Source organism: Ceratosolen solmsi, unplaced genomic scaffold, assembly GCF_000503995.2.
Source record: "Ceratosolen solmsi marchali unplaced genomic scaffold, CerSol_1.0 scaffold30, whole genome shotgun sequence".
Classification (NCBI taxonomy): Eukaryota; Metazoa; Arthropoda; class Insecta; order Hymenoptera; family Agaonidae; genus Ceratosolen; species Ceratosolen solmsi.
In genome coordinates this window covers 9,456,038-9,471,934 of record NW_011948421.1, presented here as the reverse complement: position 1 = coordinate 9,471,934, position 15,897 = coordinate 9,456,038, and the positions used below count along the sequence as shown (strand labels likewise).

Below are 15,897 nucleotides of genomic sequence, written 5' to 3'. Positions count from 1 at the left end.
GCATACTACATTACAATTTATTATAATTTGCTTTGATGTACGCATACGAACATTTTATTCTACTTTTAGAAATTTTGTCAGAATTAATTTTTTTATTATTATATAAACTTATGAATGTTTTATGAATTAAATTGACGATTGGATTAATTGTTGTAACTAAAAATATGTAATTAATCGCCCCGAAATCATGATTTTTAAAATTCGAATTAAGATAAATTGGATAAATTAAAATGCATGCAATTGAATTCATTAACAAATTTGATAATTTGATTATTAGTTAGAAGGATTTTCAATATACTATTATTAGAAATCCTAAATATGATATTTAATTTCGAAAATAAGAATTATTCTTATATCAATAAAAATATTCTTATGTAAAAATATAAAAGAATAAATAAATATTATCAAATATTTTCTTAATTTTATGTATTGTTTTAAATTATTGTTATGATATGCGAATATTTCGATAGAAAAAATGTTACAAAGTTGGTGTAATTGGCATCAAAATCATATAGTAACTTGAACTCAATAGGCCAACAACCCTTTAAAAATAAATTTTTGAAAATTTTTTCTATCTATTACTAGTTTTCATGAGCCTGCAAATAGTATATACAAGATTCAATATGTATCGTATAAATTATCTTTGTGCTTTGAATAAGATAGGGCGAGAGAAAAACGGTAAGAGTAAAATTGAATAGAAATTAGAATTTCGGGCATAATAGTATGATATAAAAACATTGTAACAAAATTTATATAAACTAAAGATGTGATGTCTTAAAGATTTCACATTATTAATTTTATGTTTAAAAACTTTTCTCTTTATTAAATGTCAATAAAAGAAATCGAATAGTATTCTTATGCATATGTAAATATAATTAAAAATATAGTAATAAGTTTCCTAGGTACAGAATTATGATGCAAAGGATGACCTGAAATTAAATTTTCACGTATAAAAAAAGAGGAAGTGTAATTTAAAATAAATAAACTGTGAACTCATCTAGGCTCGTGCATATAAGTTTGACTTACGGGTCTGAAGAGACAGAAAAAAAAGTTTTCATTGGTTAAAAATATAGTGTATGTAAAGATTAAACATTCAGAGCTTCTCTTGTGCATACAAAATGGCTTCAGGGGACAACGTGGACGTGATCGAGGTAGTCGAGACAAGTATTGCCGGCCTGGCTAACTCTGTCGGTGATCATGGGATTGACAATTCAGCTGATGAAGATAGTGAGTTAATTATTCGTTCTTTTTATATGTTCAAGTACAAGCTTCTTCAATAAGAGTTTCGTTCTTTATTTATTAAGCTTGTTATTAAATCATATTTTTCATACATAACCTATGTAAAAAATAGCCTACACTTGATCTTTTCTATATGTAAAAAATGTATACCATATACAATAATATTTTATTAAACTTAATTGCGTTAAAATATATTGAATGTATTTTTAAGAAATTCAATGTAAACAATGTACATAAGACATATGTTATAATTATAAAAATTAACGGGGACAGTGACAGAGAGAAAAAGTGATTTGAGAGAAACAAAATATATTTTTATTAAATTGATTCACAGATAAATATGCAAATACTAAATACAAGTTCATAAATATAACTTTGTATTTATTTAATTATGTTTTTTGAAATTTCAGATAAATCAACAAATGAAGAAAAATTTAATATTTATGATGTAAGTATACTTTATCTTTCTATTATATATATTAATAAATATTTTTATAAAGTGAGTCATAATTGTATATAGTAATATCGATACAATTCTGTATCAAGTAATACATAATTTTTTAAATCTAAAGAATCATGCTAATTGCATTAATAGTAAAATATCTAATTTTATATATTGATTTAAACACATAGTATATTGTGTATTATTGTTTTATTAAAATTTATTACCATAATATTATATTAAAATATTATTGTATTGTTATTAATAAAAAATAAAAGTTTTTTAATTAATTTAAGATAAAAATCTTATTATTTTGTTATACAATAATTATTGATTCAGCATAGAAATCTGTATATTTTATATTTATTACATTATTTCAAGAATAATATAGTGTTAAAAATGTATGACTGACAGTTTATTCTTAAAAAAAAAAATTGCTTAAAACCATTCAAATTCAGAAATCTTTAAATGAACGCCATTAGCATATTTTTAAGCCATTGTCATATTTAACTTATCTTTTTTTTTATTTATTTAATTCAATTTATTTAATTGATGTTTATTACATAGTCTAGTTAAATAAGTAATTATAAATAAAAATAGTTTTAATAAAATATTTTTTAGTTTGTTTGAAATATTATCAATAGATTAAATAATTAATGTAATTAAAAATTTTGCTATTAAATTTATGTTTTTATTAATATATTATATATTAATGACTTTTAAATTATTTTTAAATTATTAACAATTATTAAGTTGCTTATATTATTAACAAAGATATAAAATATTATTTAAGCATATTTATTTTCATAATTAAATAATTCAATTTTTACTTTTCTTTTTGTAGGTAGAGTTAATAATTATTATAGATAACTGATAAATTGTAATATATTTTTAGAGTAAATTATATTTTTTAATTTGTTTAATTAAAGTATTAATACAATTTTTTGCCTGTGTCTATAAAATTATTTTCTAATTTTGATATATTGTTAATTAAATTTTATTATAACATTTTAATAATATCAATTTTGAAAGTTCATTAGAAATCTATATTTTTGTAACAAATTATAATTAAAATAAAAGGCTGTATATTTGGAAAATTTAACTCGAATATAAAGTATTAAATATATTACTCTTTTAAAGTGATTAATAGTTCTATTTCTTTAATTTCTATGCTTTTTATACAATGGCTATTTTTAGATTAATAGGACGATCATAATAATTTTATTTTATCCTATGATTACAATTCTTTTATGCTGCATTATAGAGTTCAACAACTCAACATGGTACTGGTCCTAAAACATCGACAGGTGTATCAAAATACAAATCTGAGAAAGAAAAAAAGATTGGACATCGAAGAGTTGGAGTGGGTGGTGAAATTACTTATAAAAAGGTAAATATAATTTTATTTTATAATTTTATGTTTGTTACTTCATACTAATTATTAATTAATCTATTACCAAATAAATATTTTTTGTTTATTTTGATGTCTACTTTATTATAAGAAGTGTGACAAATTTGATTTGGTACTAATTATTAGTTAGTTTAAGATTTAGTAAAATCTAATAAAAAGTTTTCTCTGATTTGTGTGTATATGTTTGAAATTATGCAAATAGATTATAACCAAAAGTTCTATAATTAAAGTAACTATTTTAGATTTATATAATTTTTAAAATAAACACATGTACAATAAAATACATATACAAGATACACATAAAACAAGATACACATTTTTTATATTTTTCTTATATTAATTTTAAACATTACGCTAAAAAATTAAGAAAAACCATTTTTTTTATATAAAGATGATTCTATACAAATTTTATATATAAATTATGTAAAGATTCAAACAACACAAATTATGGGATCGATTCAATTGGGTATACAACATGCAATTGGAGGCCTTGCAAGTAAACCAGAACGTGATTTACTTATGCAGGATTTTATGACTGTGGAAACCACAAATTTTCCAAGTGAAGGTTCAAATCACACCCCTGCTCATCATTTTTCTGAATTCAAATTCAAAAACTATGCACCCATTGCATTTCGTTACTTTAGAGATTTATTTGGTATTCAACCAGATGATTTTCTGGTTAGTCTTATACTGATTATACAAATTATATAAGTTTCTAAATTGAACTTAATAGTTTTGTATATATATATATATATATTTATATATATATATTGTAGATGTCAATGTGCAGTGCACCACTTCGTGAATTATCAAATCCTGGTGCCAGTGGAAGTATTTTTTATTTAACAGAAGATGATGAGTTCATTATTAAAACTGTTCAACATAAAGAAGGTGAATTTTTACAAACATTATTGCCTGGCTACTACATGGTAATTAACTACTTTTTTAAACTAAGTATTTATTAATATTTTTTAAAATAACTTAATCTTTATTTTTAGAATTTAAATCAAAATCCTAGAACATTACTACCAAAATTTTTTGGTTTATATTGTTATCGATGCAACAGTAAAAATGTTCGGCTTGTTGCTATGAATAATCTTTTGCCATCAACAGTTAAACTTCATCAAAAATATGATTTAAAAGGATCAACATGTAAAAGAAAAGTATGTTTTTTCTTTGATTCTCCTAAATATTATTAGTTGAAATTAAGATCATTGTTAATTTTTTATTATTCTGTTTAGGCATCTAAGTCAGAAAGATCAAAACATTCACCAACATATAAGGATTTGGATTTTATGGATCACCATACAGAGGGTATTTTTCTAGAATCAGATACATTTAGTGCTTTAATTAAAACAATTCAACGTGACTGCAGAGTTTTAGAGAGTTTTAAAATTATGGATTATTCATTATTACTTGGAATACATAATCTTGATCAAGCTGCCAGAGAAAAAACTGTATGCATATATAATTTCTTATCTTTTATAATAGTCAGGTTAATACATAACATGGGTTTTATGTACATTAACAGGAACAGAGACTGTCAACAAATGAAGAAGAAGAAATCAGAGAACCTGGTACTGATGGTAGTGGATTTATACAAGCCGATAAAGATAGAGAAAGAGATGATAGAATAGGAGCTACAGCTCTTAACAGATCTCGTAGTATAAATCGACAAAGGCTGGTTGCTCACAGTACAGCTATGGAGAGTATTCAAGCTGAGAGTGAACCAATAGATGAGGAAGACGATGTACCGTAAGTATTTATTTTTATTTTTTTAAATATAAGTATTATCTAATTACTCTATTGTTAAATAAATTACTTAAAAACACGCTTAGTGAATGTATTAAATTTATAACCAAATAATTATATAAAAAGAATTTTCCTAAATTTTCATTCTTAGTTCGGGTGGCATTCCAGCACGGAACGCACGAGGTGAACGTCTTCTTCTTTTCATTGGTATCATTGACATTCTTCAGAGTTATAGATTAAAAAAAAAATTAGAACATACATGGAAATCTATGATTCATGATGGAGTAAGTATATACGTTATTGATTTATGACTTATAGTAATATTATGAATAGTAAAAAAAATATGGATTGATTTTATTAAAAAACAATATAAAAATTGAAATAATTGGAATTTATTGTAGGATACAGTCTCAGTACATCGACCTGGTTTCTACGCTGAACGATTTCAGAGTTTTATGGCAAAAACGGTTTTCAAAAAAATACCTTCGCGTAAGTATTATTCAATTCAGACATTAATATCATATTTAACTACAATACTAGTACCCAACAAAACCTATTCATAAAAATTCTTTTGAATAGAAAACAAGTGTTCTATACTTTCTTATAGTATTTTCAATCAGTTAAAGTAAATATTGTTACTTTTGCAATAGAATAACAGAAGAAAATGTACATTATAACATGATCAAATTAATTGATTATTAATAAGGTACAGATAAATCATAATCAAATCTCAATAACGTGTTATGTAATACAATGTATAAAAGATACTTTCTCGTGTTTCATGCATATTAGATAATACACAATTTCAATTAAATTAATTATTACATACAGTAATATGTACAATAGAAGTATTTTTTTAATAAATAGACATTAATATCTTATTTCTTAAAAATGATTATTCCAGTCAAATGTTTAATTTTCTGTACTCTATATTTTATGTACAATATATTCTAAAATAAAAATTTTTTTAGAATATAATCGAATAAACTATAAAATAGTTTAAATAAAATGTTACCAAATATTTCATAAACATTGCTTAATATGCATATTTGTTATTGTGATTGCTTTGATATTTCTTTGCATGTGTTTAATTAAAAATAATGATATGGAAAGTTGCATAATATACTTTGCATATAGCCATATAATTCTTTTATTTTACAATGTTTAATGATTGATTTTACTAACATTCCGTTATTAGCATAGATGAATTTTTTTTAAATTATTAAACACCAATCTCTCAATTTGAGAAGTTGTTTGTAATTAGTTATTTTCTAAACACTTATTTTTAATTCCAATTAAAATATTTGATTTGATTAATTTATATAAAAAATATTTTTATTTTAATTAATTTTTGTATATGATATACAATTATAAAATAAAAATTTACGAAGATTTTAATAAAAATAAAAACACGGATATTTATAGAAATAGATGAATATTTGGAATAATAAAGATTAAATAAATATTTACAGGAAGATTATAGATTCTCTAATATGAAAGTCAATTAAATTTTAACATTATTTTATAAGAATATTCTATACATACAAGTATTATAGTTTGTGATTAAATAATAAATTCAAATAAATGAAAAACTTTTCAGTTGTTATTAAAGTAATTTATTATTATACATTAATAAAAAGCATATTAAATATGAAAGAATTTAGTCAGTTGTATAAATTTATTTATGCATAAACTGCTGTAACTGTTTTTTTCTCTGGAACAATGAATGACTTGTCATGGTTAAAACTCGAAAATATTGTATTAGAATTATCTTTATAATAAAAACAATTTTATTTAAATCATTCTTAAAATGTTTTCAAAAATCTTTCTTACTCTAACAAAGAAAAAAATATTTTATTAATTTCAATTTCTAATTTAATTCCAAATCAAACAAATATATTTATATAATTAATGTATCTATTAATAATTTTATATAATATAATATATATCATTTATATTATATTAATTTTTTTAATATAACTAAATTATATAAAATAAATAAATATAAAATTATATAAATGAAATATGAGTTATGTCTAAAAATAAAATAGCTAATGGATTTAGAAAATTCTATCAAATTCTTTTAATCATTTCATTGTTGTTATTAATATTTATAAAATCAATATTGATTATATAAAGTAAAAAATATTAGAAATGCATGATAATATTTTATAGGAAAATGTTAATAATAATAAAAATATTGTATATATAATATTCAATTTATTAAATAAATTAAATGACAAATCAGAAATTTTGAATCAAAGATTCTTATATTTTATAGCGATTTATAAGATAATATATGTTTTAATGAAATAAAATTTAATGAAATAAAAATAGAAACTGAAGAATAAATTATTTGAAAATGTTAACAATGGACATAATTCCTGTTTTCTACTTTATTTCTTGATGAAGGAAAAATATATAAAAGATAAAATCTTGCATATTTTTAAAAATAATCAACTATAATATCAAATGTCTATTATTATTTATATACATAGAAATATACATATTTAAATTATTGAAAAGTTTATATTATTCATAAATGTAAAGTAGTAATAAATTTTTCTATGATTCTATTCCAATCTATTTTCCTCAAATTTGAGTAAAGATAAACTATATAAATATCATTCAATTAAAAAAAAAGTTGTATGTCTTGAAAAAAGATTCTTTTTTTACTGATATTAAATTTATTGTCATCTATTACCAAATACGAACATAAATTAATATATTCATATTTGTTCAATAAATAGTTGTTTTATAAAGCTATGTTACAAAGTTACTATTCATTTTACAACTAAATCTATCTTCATTATGAAAATGTTTATTATGCTTAAATTGAAATGGAGTATAATGAAATATTATATATATATATATATATTTATAATTAAGTTTTCATAATGTTTTAAGTATCAAATTATAACATTTTTTACAATTTAAATTAATTTTGATATTTTATAATACATATATGCTGATGTATTTTAATTGAATATGATTGTTAATGTCTAATGTATTTGAAGTAATTTTGAAGTAATTAATAAAATTGTCTATAGTTAATGATGTAATATAAATTATCATTAAAACGATTTATTAATTTTATTTATAAATATATACTGCACCTAGAGATGATTTATTGAGAATTTAACTACAGACACGTCTGATTATATAGTACAAAACATTACATCATTAATCATATTATTAGTTATATTTTGTATGTGTTACAGTTATATATATAATATAATATATATTAAATATATTTCATCGTGTTTTGATTTATATCAATGCTGAGTGTTAAGTTAGCTAAAGGTGATGTTTTTTTGTGTCTGTGCACTTCTCTTTTGTGTTCGACTTCTTGAACCTGATGTGCCAAAATCACCGATCACAAAATTTGCGATAAAACTACTTCTCACGTATTGTTATGGTGGTGCATATAAAGTGGACCTGCCCGAGATTAAAGGGAATCATCGAAAATTTCGTAACCTCGTCACCAGCTATATAGGTAACTTCTCTGTCTATCTAATTAGCTTATTGATTTTCATATTTATATAAAAATTTTCTATCTTGGTTATTTTTTAAAATATTTTTCCCAATATATGTATCATTATATCTTATGGAGATAGCATTTTTTAGCACATTTTTATTTCGTAGCATATAAAGTAAACGCCTATAGAAAGTATACCATTCAGATATAAATTATGTTCTGTTTTAACATAATTTAATTATAATTATTATAATTAATTTGACAAATAATTTTTGAAAACAATGTTATTTAAAGTAATATATTTAATTCATCGACGTACTTCATTAGCAAAACGATTCTGTTTTGATAATCAAGTTTAATATACAGTACGTGATCTATTTAATTTGTATCTATTTTTTTTCTCGTCTAATAGATGCAAGTATCACCGACAATTATTTATTCCAATTTGTTATTTAATAATATAGTGTCAGAACAAAAACTTATCTACCTTATGCTATTTCATAAAAATGATGAAAATAATTATTCATAAAATTCAAAAATTTATTAATATTATAAAATAGAATTACAAAATAATAATGAAAATAATTAAAATTATAAATAAAACATATATTCAATATTACTACTTCGTCAAGTTGTTTACAAATAATGTATAATTTGTTTATATTAGAAATAAATGTAACAAAGATAATATTTTTTATTTAGTTTATATGTATGTAAAACCATATGTTCATATATTTTATATATATGTAACAGTTAGTCCTTGAATTTTTAACAAAAATTTTTAATATAAGTGTAATCATTTGTTATATTATTTAAAAAATAATTTACATTTTTCTTGTTATTAGTTTAATAAACGTGAATTATAAATTCTAATGGTATATGAATTGTTAAATAAAGTTCACAATTTCATAATTAATGAATTTCATTATTCATTAAAATGTTATCTTTAATTGTTATGATGTAAGCGTGAGCATATTAACACATTAACTAATGATTTACACATTTATTTATTATTCGTTTTATTCATTTATAGATTCAATTAAATTCATACTCAGAAATTAAATATATTTGTGTAATGAATGTATATGGTACCACACACATGATAAATAAGTTTAAAAAATTAATGTATGAAAATGATATTGGTTATATAAAAAGTTATGCAGGTAAGAAACTATCATATTTATTTATTACCATAAAATTTGATTTTTTTTATATTAGTTTTTATATTACTATTTTTTATACAAATAAAACACGATTGTAAAAAAACACATATTGTTTTAACGATTGAAAATAATTTATAATTATGTTTCTATAATTTTAATTATTTACTTTAAATACTCTAAATTCAACTTTGTAGTATTTTAATTAATTATTAAATGTTTTCATTGTTTTCATTAATAATTTAATTAACAAAATTTTCATTAATAATTAAATTAATTTATAAATGTTAATACATACGCCATTCTTGTAATCTTCTGTTAATCCTAAAAGATAATTGAATTAGTGATTCATTCATGAATAACTAGTTATTCAATGTATGTTATTTTTATCATCTATGCATCTTAAATAAATATTAATTTTGTTATCTACAAATATAAATTTGTCTTTGTAGTGTATTAAGTTTTTAAGAAAAATAATTATTGAATCTATAGAAATAAAGCTTATTAATGTAATAATTTTTTCTATTCATTGATACTGTATATTGTAAAATAAAATATATATTTCTGACAATCTTTAATAATATATATTTTTAACGGTATTTAAAATATAAAGTATATATATATGAAGTTTGTATGTAATATATGTGTGTAATATATATACGATAGTATTTTTTAATATAATTTTCGAATTCTACTTATTTATATTGGTTATTATATCAAAAATATCTTTATAGAGAAAATAAGAAAAACTTAATTAAAATTTATTTAATTATATTCTGTACAAAATCTGTCATAAATATTATAATAGTAGTTATATACTTTAAAATAGAATTATAATCAAGAAATTGATAAATGATATTAATAGATTTACTTTTATTTTACTTTTACTGGAAAAGAAAAATTATTCTAAAATATTTTTAGAATGATAAAATGATTGAAACGTAATTAAAATGAGTACACAAGTGTTCGGTAAGATGTTTTTTCTATATAAAAATAATGCAATTGGTTATAAATTAAATGTAAATACTATTACTGTACCTTACAATTAAAGAATTTTACTAAATAAGTTATTATAAAATTAGAAAATATAAATATAAAAATATAATGTCGTTAATTTTTCGTTACAGCATTAAAGCACTCTCCGTCAAAGAGAAAAAGTATTTCAAGACCACTGAGACCACTTGAAGGAGATTTCGATTCTACAGGTAAGTAATCCAATGATTTATCAAAATTATTTTTAAATAATAAAAATAAAAAAGTTACTTTTAATAAGTTATATCATCTATAATAATCATTTTCATTTCATTAAAAATTACAATTTTTTTATCCTTTTATTATGGATTATAGATAATCAAATGAAATTATATTTATAAGCACACTCGCTAGTTTCAATTGGTACAAAAATAAAATTTCAATATTAAGAATCTATTATTTGAATATTATTTTAAATATTTAATTATGCATGCATATTCATATATTATTACATAATATTTTTTAACTGATTATAAAAAATTACTTTCGTTCTAAAAAAAAGCTAAAATAAACAATGTAAATAGAATTGCAAAAGTAAAATTCAGTTTTTCAATCTTATATATAAATATCTAAATATAAAAAATATATATTAATAATAATCTTTTCTTCCATTTATTATTTATTTTGAATTAGTATACAATTTATATGAAGGTGATGAGAATATTTATATTAACGATGCATAGCAGAAAATTGTCATTTTAATAGATATCGTTAATATATAATAAATATATTATATAATATATAATAAATATGTTATACTAATAAGAAATCAATATATCTGATGAATAAAGTATGAAAGTTTGTTAGCAGTTTAAATTTTGATAAATTTTTAATAAATATATACGTATAATATAAGTAGATTTTGATTATATATCATTAAACTGTATATTATAATAAATATTAAAAATGAAGTGATGTATCAATTTGATTATAAAATTTCTGAATTTTATATTGATAAAGTTAAGTAATCATATTTGAATAATTTAATAATTAATTTTTTCAGCCCTATTATTAATAATTATTTTATATATGTTAATATTAATTATTTTTTAAATTATAATTATTAATGCATAAAATGATTGAAACGTAATTAAAATGAGTACAAAAGTGTTCGGTAAGATGTTGTTTCTGTATACAAATAATGCAATTGGTTATAAAATATTCTTATTAACTTTATGTTTAATTACAATAAATTGTAAAACAAACTTTAAAAAAATTTAATTCCTGAGAAAAGTAACCATTTTTTTGCTTTTCAAAATTGATATAATGATAATGGCATGGACTCGTGTGTAATTTGCTTCAGCGATTACGGCAACCAGCAGCTCGACTATGCATGCTACATCGCCTACAAAGCTTGGTAAGTTTTGTGCTTTATTCATTTTTAATTATTTTGAGTATATATGAGTATTTAATTTTATAAAATAATTAATCTCTAAATTGTAGAGTTACTTCCATCGTATCGATTATAATTCATATTATTTGGTTAAATAATGCTTATGTAAATAATTGTGATTAAATAACTGATCAAATAATAATTAATAATATAAAAATTATAAAAATATTTTACTATCCATAATTTTTTTTTAATCATGTATGTTTTCTAAATTCTAACTTATATATATTGTTAAAATATTGATCAATAATTTATTTTTATCTATAATACCTTCAAATGTTATTTTGCTTAATATAAATATTAATATAAATAATAAGAGTATATATTTATAATTAATACATCATTTTATACAAAATTGTATAGGCTATATCTTAAACTTTTCATTGAACATGTATCCATAATCAATTTGTAAAAATAAGAGTTTCATTTACGTTACTAATTAATTAGTATTTTTTGAAGATATTGTAATTAAATTAATTTTAAAAAATTTAAGGAACTGTTGATATTCATTTTGTTAATCAATTATAAATGTAGGGATTTACAACTGTTCAAGGAGATTCTTATATATCATTATTAAGATTATTATATTATATAATAAGAGATTATTATATTGTATTATATTATTAATTACAGTTTCCAATATGAAATAAGTCGCAATTGATATATCCTAATAAAAACTATTACAATTAAAATTGTAATGTTGACTTTTAAAAAATAACTATTAGTTAAGATTTGTCGTTAATTTATTGGAACAAGCCAATCATATCGCTCAAAAAAAATTTTTTTTTATTCTATTATACAAAATGCAAATAAATATCGTTATCTTTTTCTTTCATGTTCATTGCTATCACATATTATGAAAAACTTTTATTTATGCATTATCTTTGAATTTACTATTGACAAACTTAAGCATACACATGCTCATATAGTTAATTCAGATTAGTGTGTGCATAACTTGACCAAGAATAACAGCCATGTATTAATTAATAAAAATTCGAGATCAAATAAAAATAAATGCAATTTTTTTTACTTACTGTGGATCAGCGAGACTGGTATTTATTATATGTTTATATTGTACCCGCAAATCTTCTTTTCTTTTTTCAGTTGAAGATTGGTTATTGCAAGTTAAATCATCTCATTTCTCATCTTTTCGTAATTTTTCACATACTCTTCGTTTAATCTCGTTGAAAATGCATAATACATATGATTGACACCAATAAAAGTATCATTTTTATCTGTACAAAATACCTGTAAGTATTTTATTTATTGTTTCAAACCAGTATACATGCAGCTTTGAAGTTTTCTTGAATTAAAATATTTAAATAATAATTTGGTAACATTTTCTATTTAAAATTTACATATTTAGTTACATTGTGAAGTATAATTAAAAGAATAAATATTGAAAATTTATAAAATTTAAAAATGAATATTTTTATTATAATTATAATTAAAAATAAAATCTAAAATATGTTAATTTCATAATTTATTACTTACGAATATTTTATAAAAATACGTGAATTTTTATAGATCATCTAATAGAAGTTTTTTTAATTAATTTGAGCTTTTTTAAAAATTTAAAACATATTTAGTGATATTTATTTTTATTATTATTGGAAAATATAAAGATTAAGTTAAAATTATTAAGTTTAAATTATTTCTGCTTTATTTTTTAAATAAAAGTTTTTCTCTATTTTTTTGTAATAGAGTTTATAGTGAAGTTCGTAAAATTGTTAAATTTACCGTTATAAATATAAAATAAGAATTCAATTTGTGTAATTGATGAAATTTATGAAAATTTGTAGTTAATAAATATTCGTAACGTATCTTATATAGTAATGAATTTCTCCAATAGTTTACAAACATACAAGAATTTTTTATTTTATAAAAAGTTATTAATATATATATAAATATTATATTTATCTCATAAATGTATTTATTGTTAAGACATTTACCAGTTTCAATTTTTAATTGTGAGGAAAGTTGTAAATATTATTATAATGATATTGAAAGGAATTATTTAATTATATTATTTTACTTTAAAATCTTTGAAATTTTAATATTTATTTTTAAAATATACGTAAAAATTAGAAATTCTCCGATAATTTTTATATAATTAATTAAATAATCATATGCAAAGATATGGAGAAAATATTCATTTTCAAAAAAGTTAATAAACTTTTGTGTGTAAAATAAAAAATACTCGAAATACGACGATCAGTAAGCAAAATATGTTTGAAATTAATTAATAAATTATAATCGCAATAAAATATTTTGATATATATAATGAACGGGTATAAGAATATTTTGCAAATTTATGCATTTCCCTATGTTCTTAGTTTATAGAAAGAATATATAAAACTGCAAAACTGTTATTATCATTGAGTTCAGCAACTTTAGAATCTATGTTATAACAATATGGAATGTTTAATAATTTCAAGAAATGGTAATTGAAGGAAACAGTTTCTAATCTTTGCACTGAATTGGAATTCTGACTGAATACTATTGATAAAATTTTGGAAGTTGTTAATAAATTATCTTATTAAGTTGCGTATAAATCGTGGGAAAACTATTCCGATGCAAATGAATACGATGTATGCCAATCATTTAAATGATTACCAAATGAAACATGAAAGGTCCACAAATAAAGTGAAAGGTAATACTATAATTATGTTTTTTAATCTCATGATTTATATAATATAAAATATTAATATTATATCAAAACGAAATTCGGAAAAGTTAAAATTTATTTAAAATAAAAAGCGTAAAACAGTAAAGAATTTTCATGATATGATAAATATAAACCCTTGATTTTATAATAAATCAATTCGTAAATTAAGTGAAAATTGATATATATAATAATAGTAGTAATATCAATATTCAATGTGAAAATAACCATGAAAAAGAAATATAAAAAACATTTACTACTAAAAATCGTTGAGCAATTACAAGTTCTATTGATTAAGTAACAAATCTAAAAAGAATAAAATTAATTATGAAAATTAATAAAATTAAAAATAAAAACGAATAACAAATCTAACTTGAAATCTATTAAGCATGATATGTATGTGAATTCTGAAAGCATTTTATGCGTTTTATTTAAATTATATGTATTTATTATTTCAACTTGAATATTGATAATAACGTTATTATTATATAATACCGTAAATTATATAATTGTTAAGAAACATTAGAAATTGATCTTTTGCACAAAAGTTTTTTACAATTTTAAACTTTTCTTTTAATTAATTGCCTAAGTAGATATGCAAGAGAATTTTACAAGAGAATGAAATTTAAATCACAAATTTTAATTCATAAAAAACTTTAATCCCAAAAAATATATTGTAAATTTAAAATGAAAATACTTCTGTAAAAATTCACATATATAATGAATATATTGTAAGAAATTTTTTTAATTTTTACAAAAAAATGAATGATAGCAGTTAACATTAGATCAAAAGATGCATCTGCATTTGCTTTACGATTATTATGAGTTTATAAAAAAATTCATACAATGTTTTAGTCTTATTTTTAAAAATATGAAATTTTGAAACATTGCCTATAATAAATTTACTTGTTTTATTTTATTTTAATATTTTTCATTTATTCAAACTAATTATTATTAAACAATTTAAAATCCTTTAAAAGTTTATAATTATTTTATTATACTCTATGTAGTAAATTATTTTTCAATCGAAATAAACATATGAAGAAAATATTTATTTAAAGGTACATTTACTATCGGTTTTAAAAATTACATTCAGTTTTGATCTCGTTTCCAAATAATATAATATATTTAAAAAAAACTGTTAGTTTAAATTCCACATAGTATTATAGTCTTGACAAATATTGATAATAGTAGTAAGTATCCATATTATGAAATTAATATTTTCTATACATGTATTTCTAAATCAGTTATGATTCGATATATTAGGTTTCAAATTTGTATTTTAATAAAAATTGTCAGCATCGTATATATTATGTATTTAGGTT

General features: G+C 20.1%; 1 protein-coding gene across 1 annotated transcript in view; it reads left to right on the top strand.

Annotated features, from left to right (window-relative positions):
- Positions 1-901: 901 nt before the first annotated feature.
- PIP5K59B (Phosphatidylinositol 4-phosphate 5-kinase 59B) overlaps positions 902-15,897 on the top strand; it is a 31,652-nt gene continuing 16,656 nt past the window's right edge. The window contains exons 1-13 of the mRNA XM_011498849.1: positions 902-1,227; positions 1,650-1,687; positions 2,946-3,071; positions 3,522-3,770; positions 3,869-4,021; positions 4,091-4,255; positions 4,334-4,549; positions 4,624-4,847; positions 4,996-5,128; positions 5,246-5,333; positions 8,278-8,340; positions 10,610-10,687; positions 11,818-11,871. Of these exons, the coding sequence (XP_011497151.1) occupies positions 1,119-1,227; positions 1,650-1,687; positions 2,946-3,071; positions 3,522-3,770; positions 3,869-4,021; positions 4,091-4,255; positions 4,334-4,549; positions 4,624-4,847; positions 4,996-5,128; positions 5,246-5,333; positions 8,278-8,340; positions 10,610-10,687; positions 11,818-11,871 (1,696 nt within the window). The 5' untranslated portion in view covers positions 902-1,118. The remainder of the gene's footprint in view (positions 1,228-1,649; positions 1,688-2,945; positions 3,072-3,521; positions 3,771-3,868; positions 4,022-4,090; positions 4,256-4,333; positions 4,550-4,623; positions 4,848-4,995; positions 5,129-5,245; positions 5,334-8,277; positions 8,341-10,609; positions 10,688-11,817; positions 11,872-15,897) is intronic.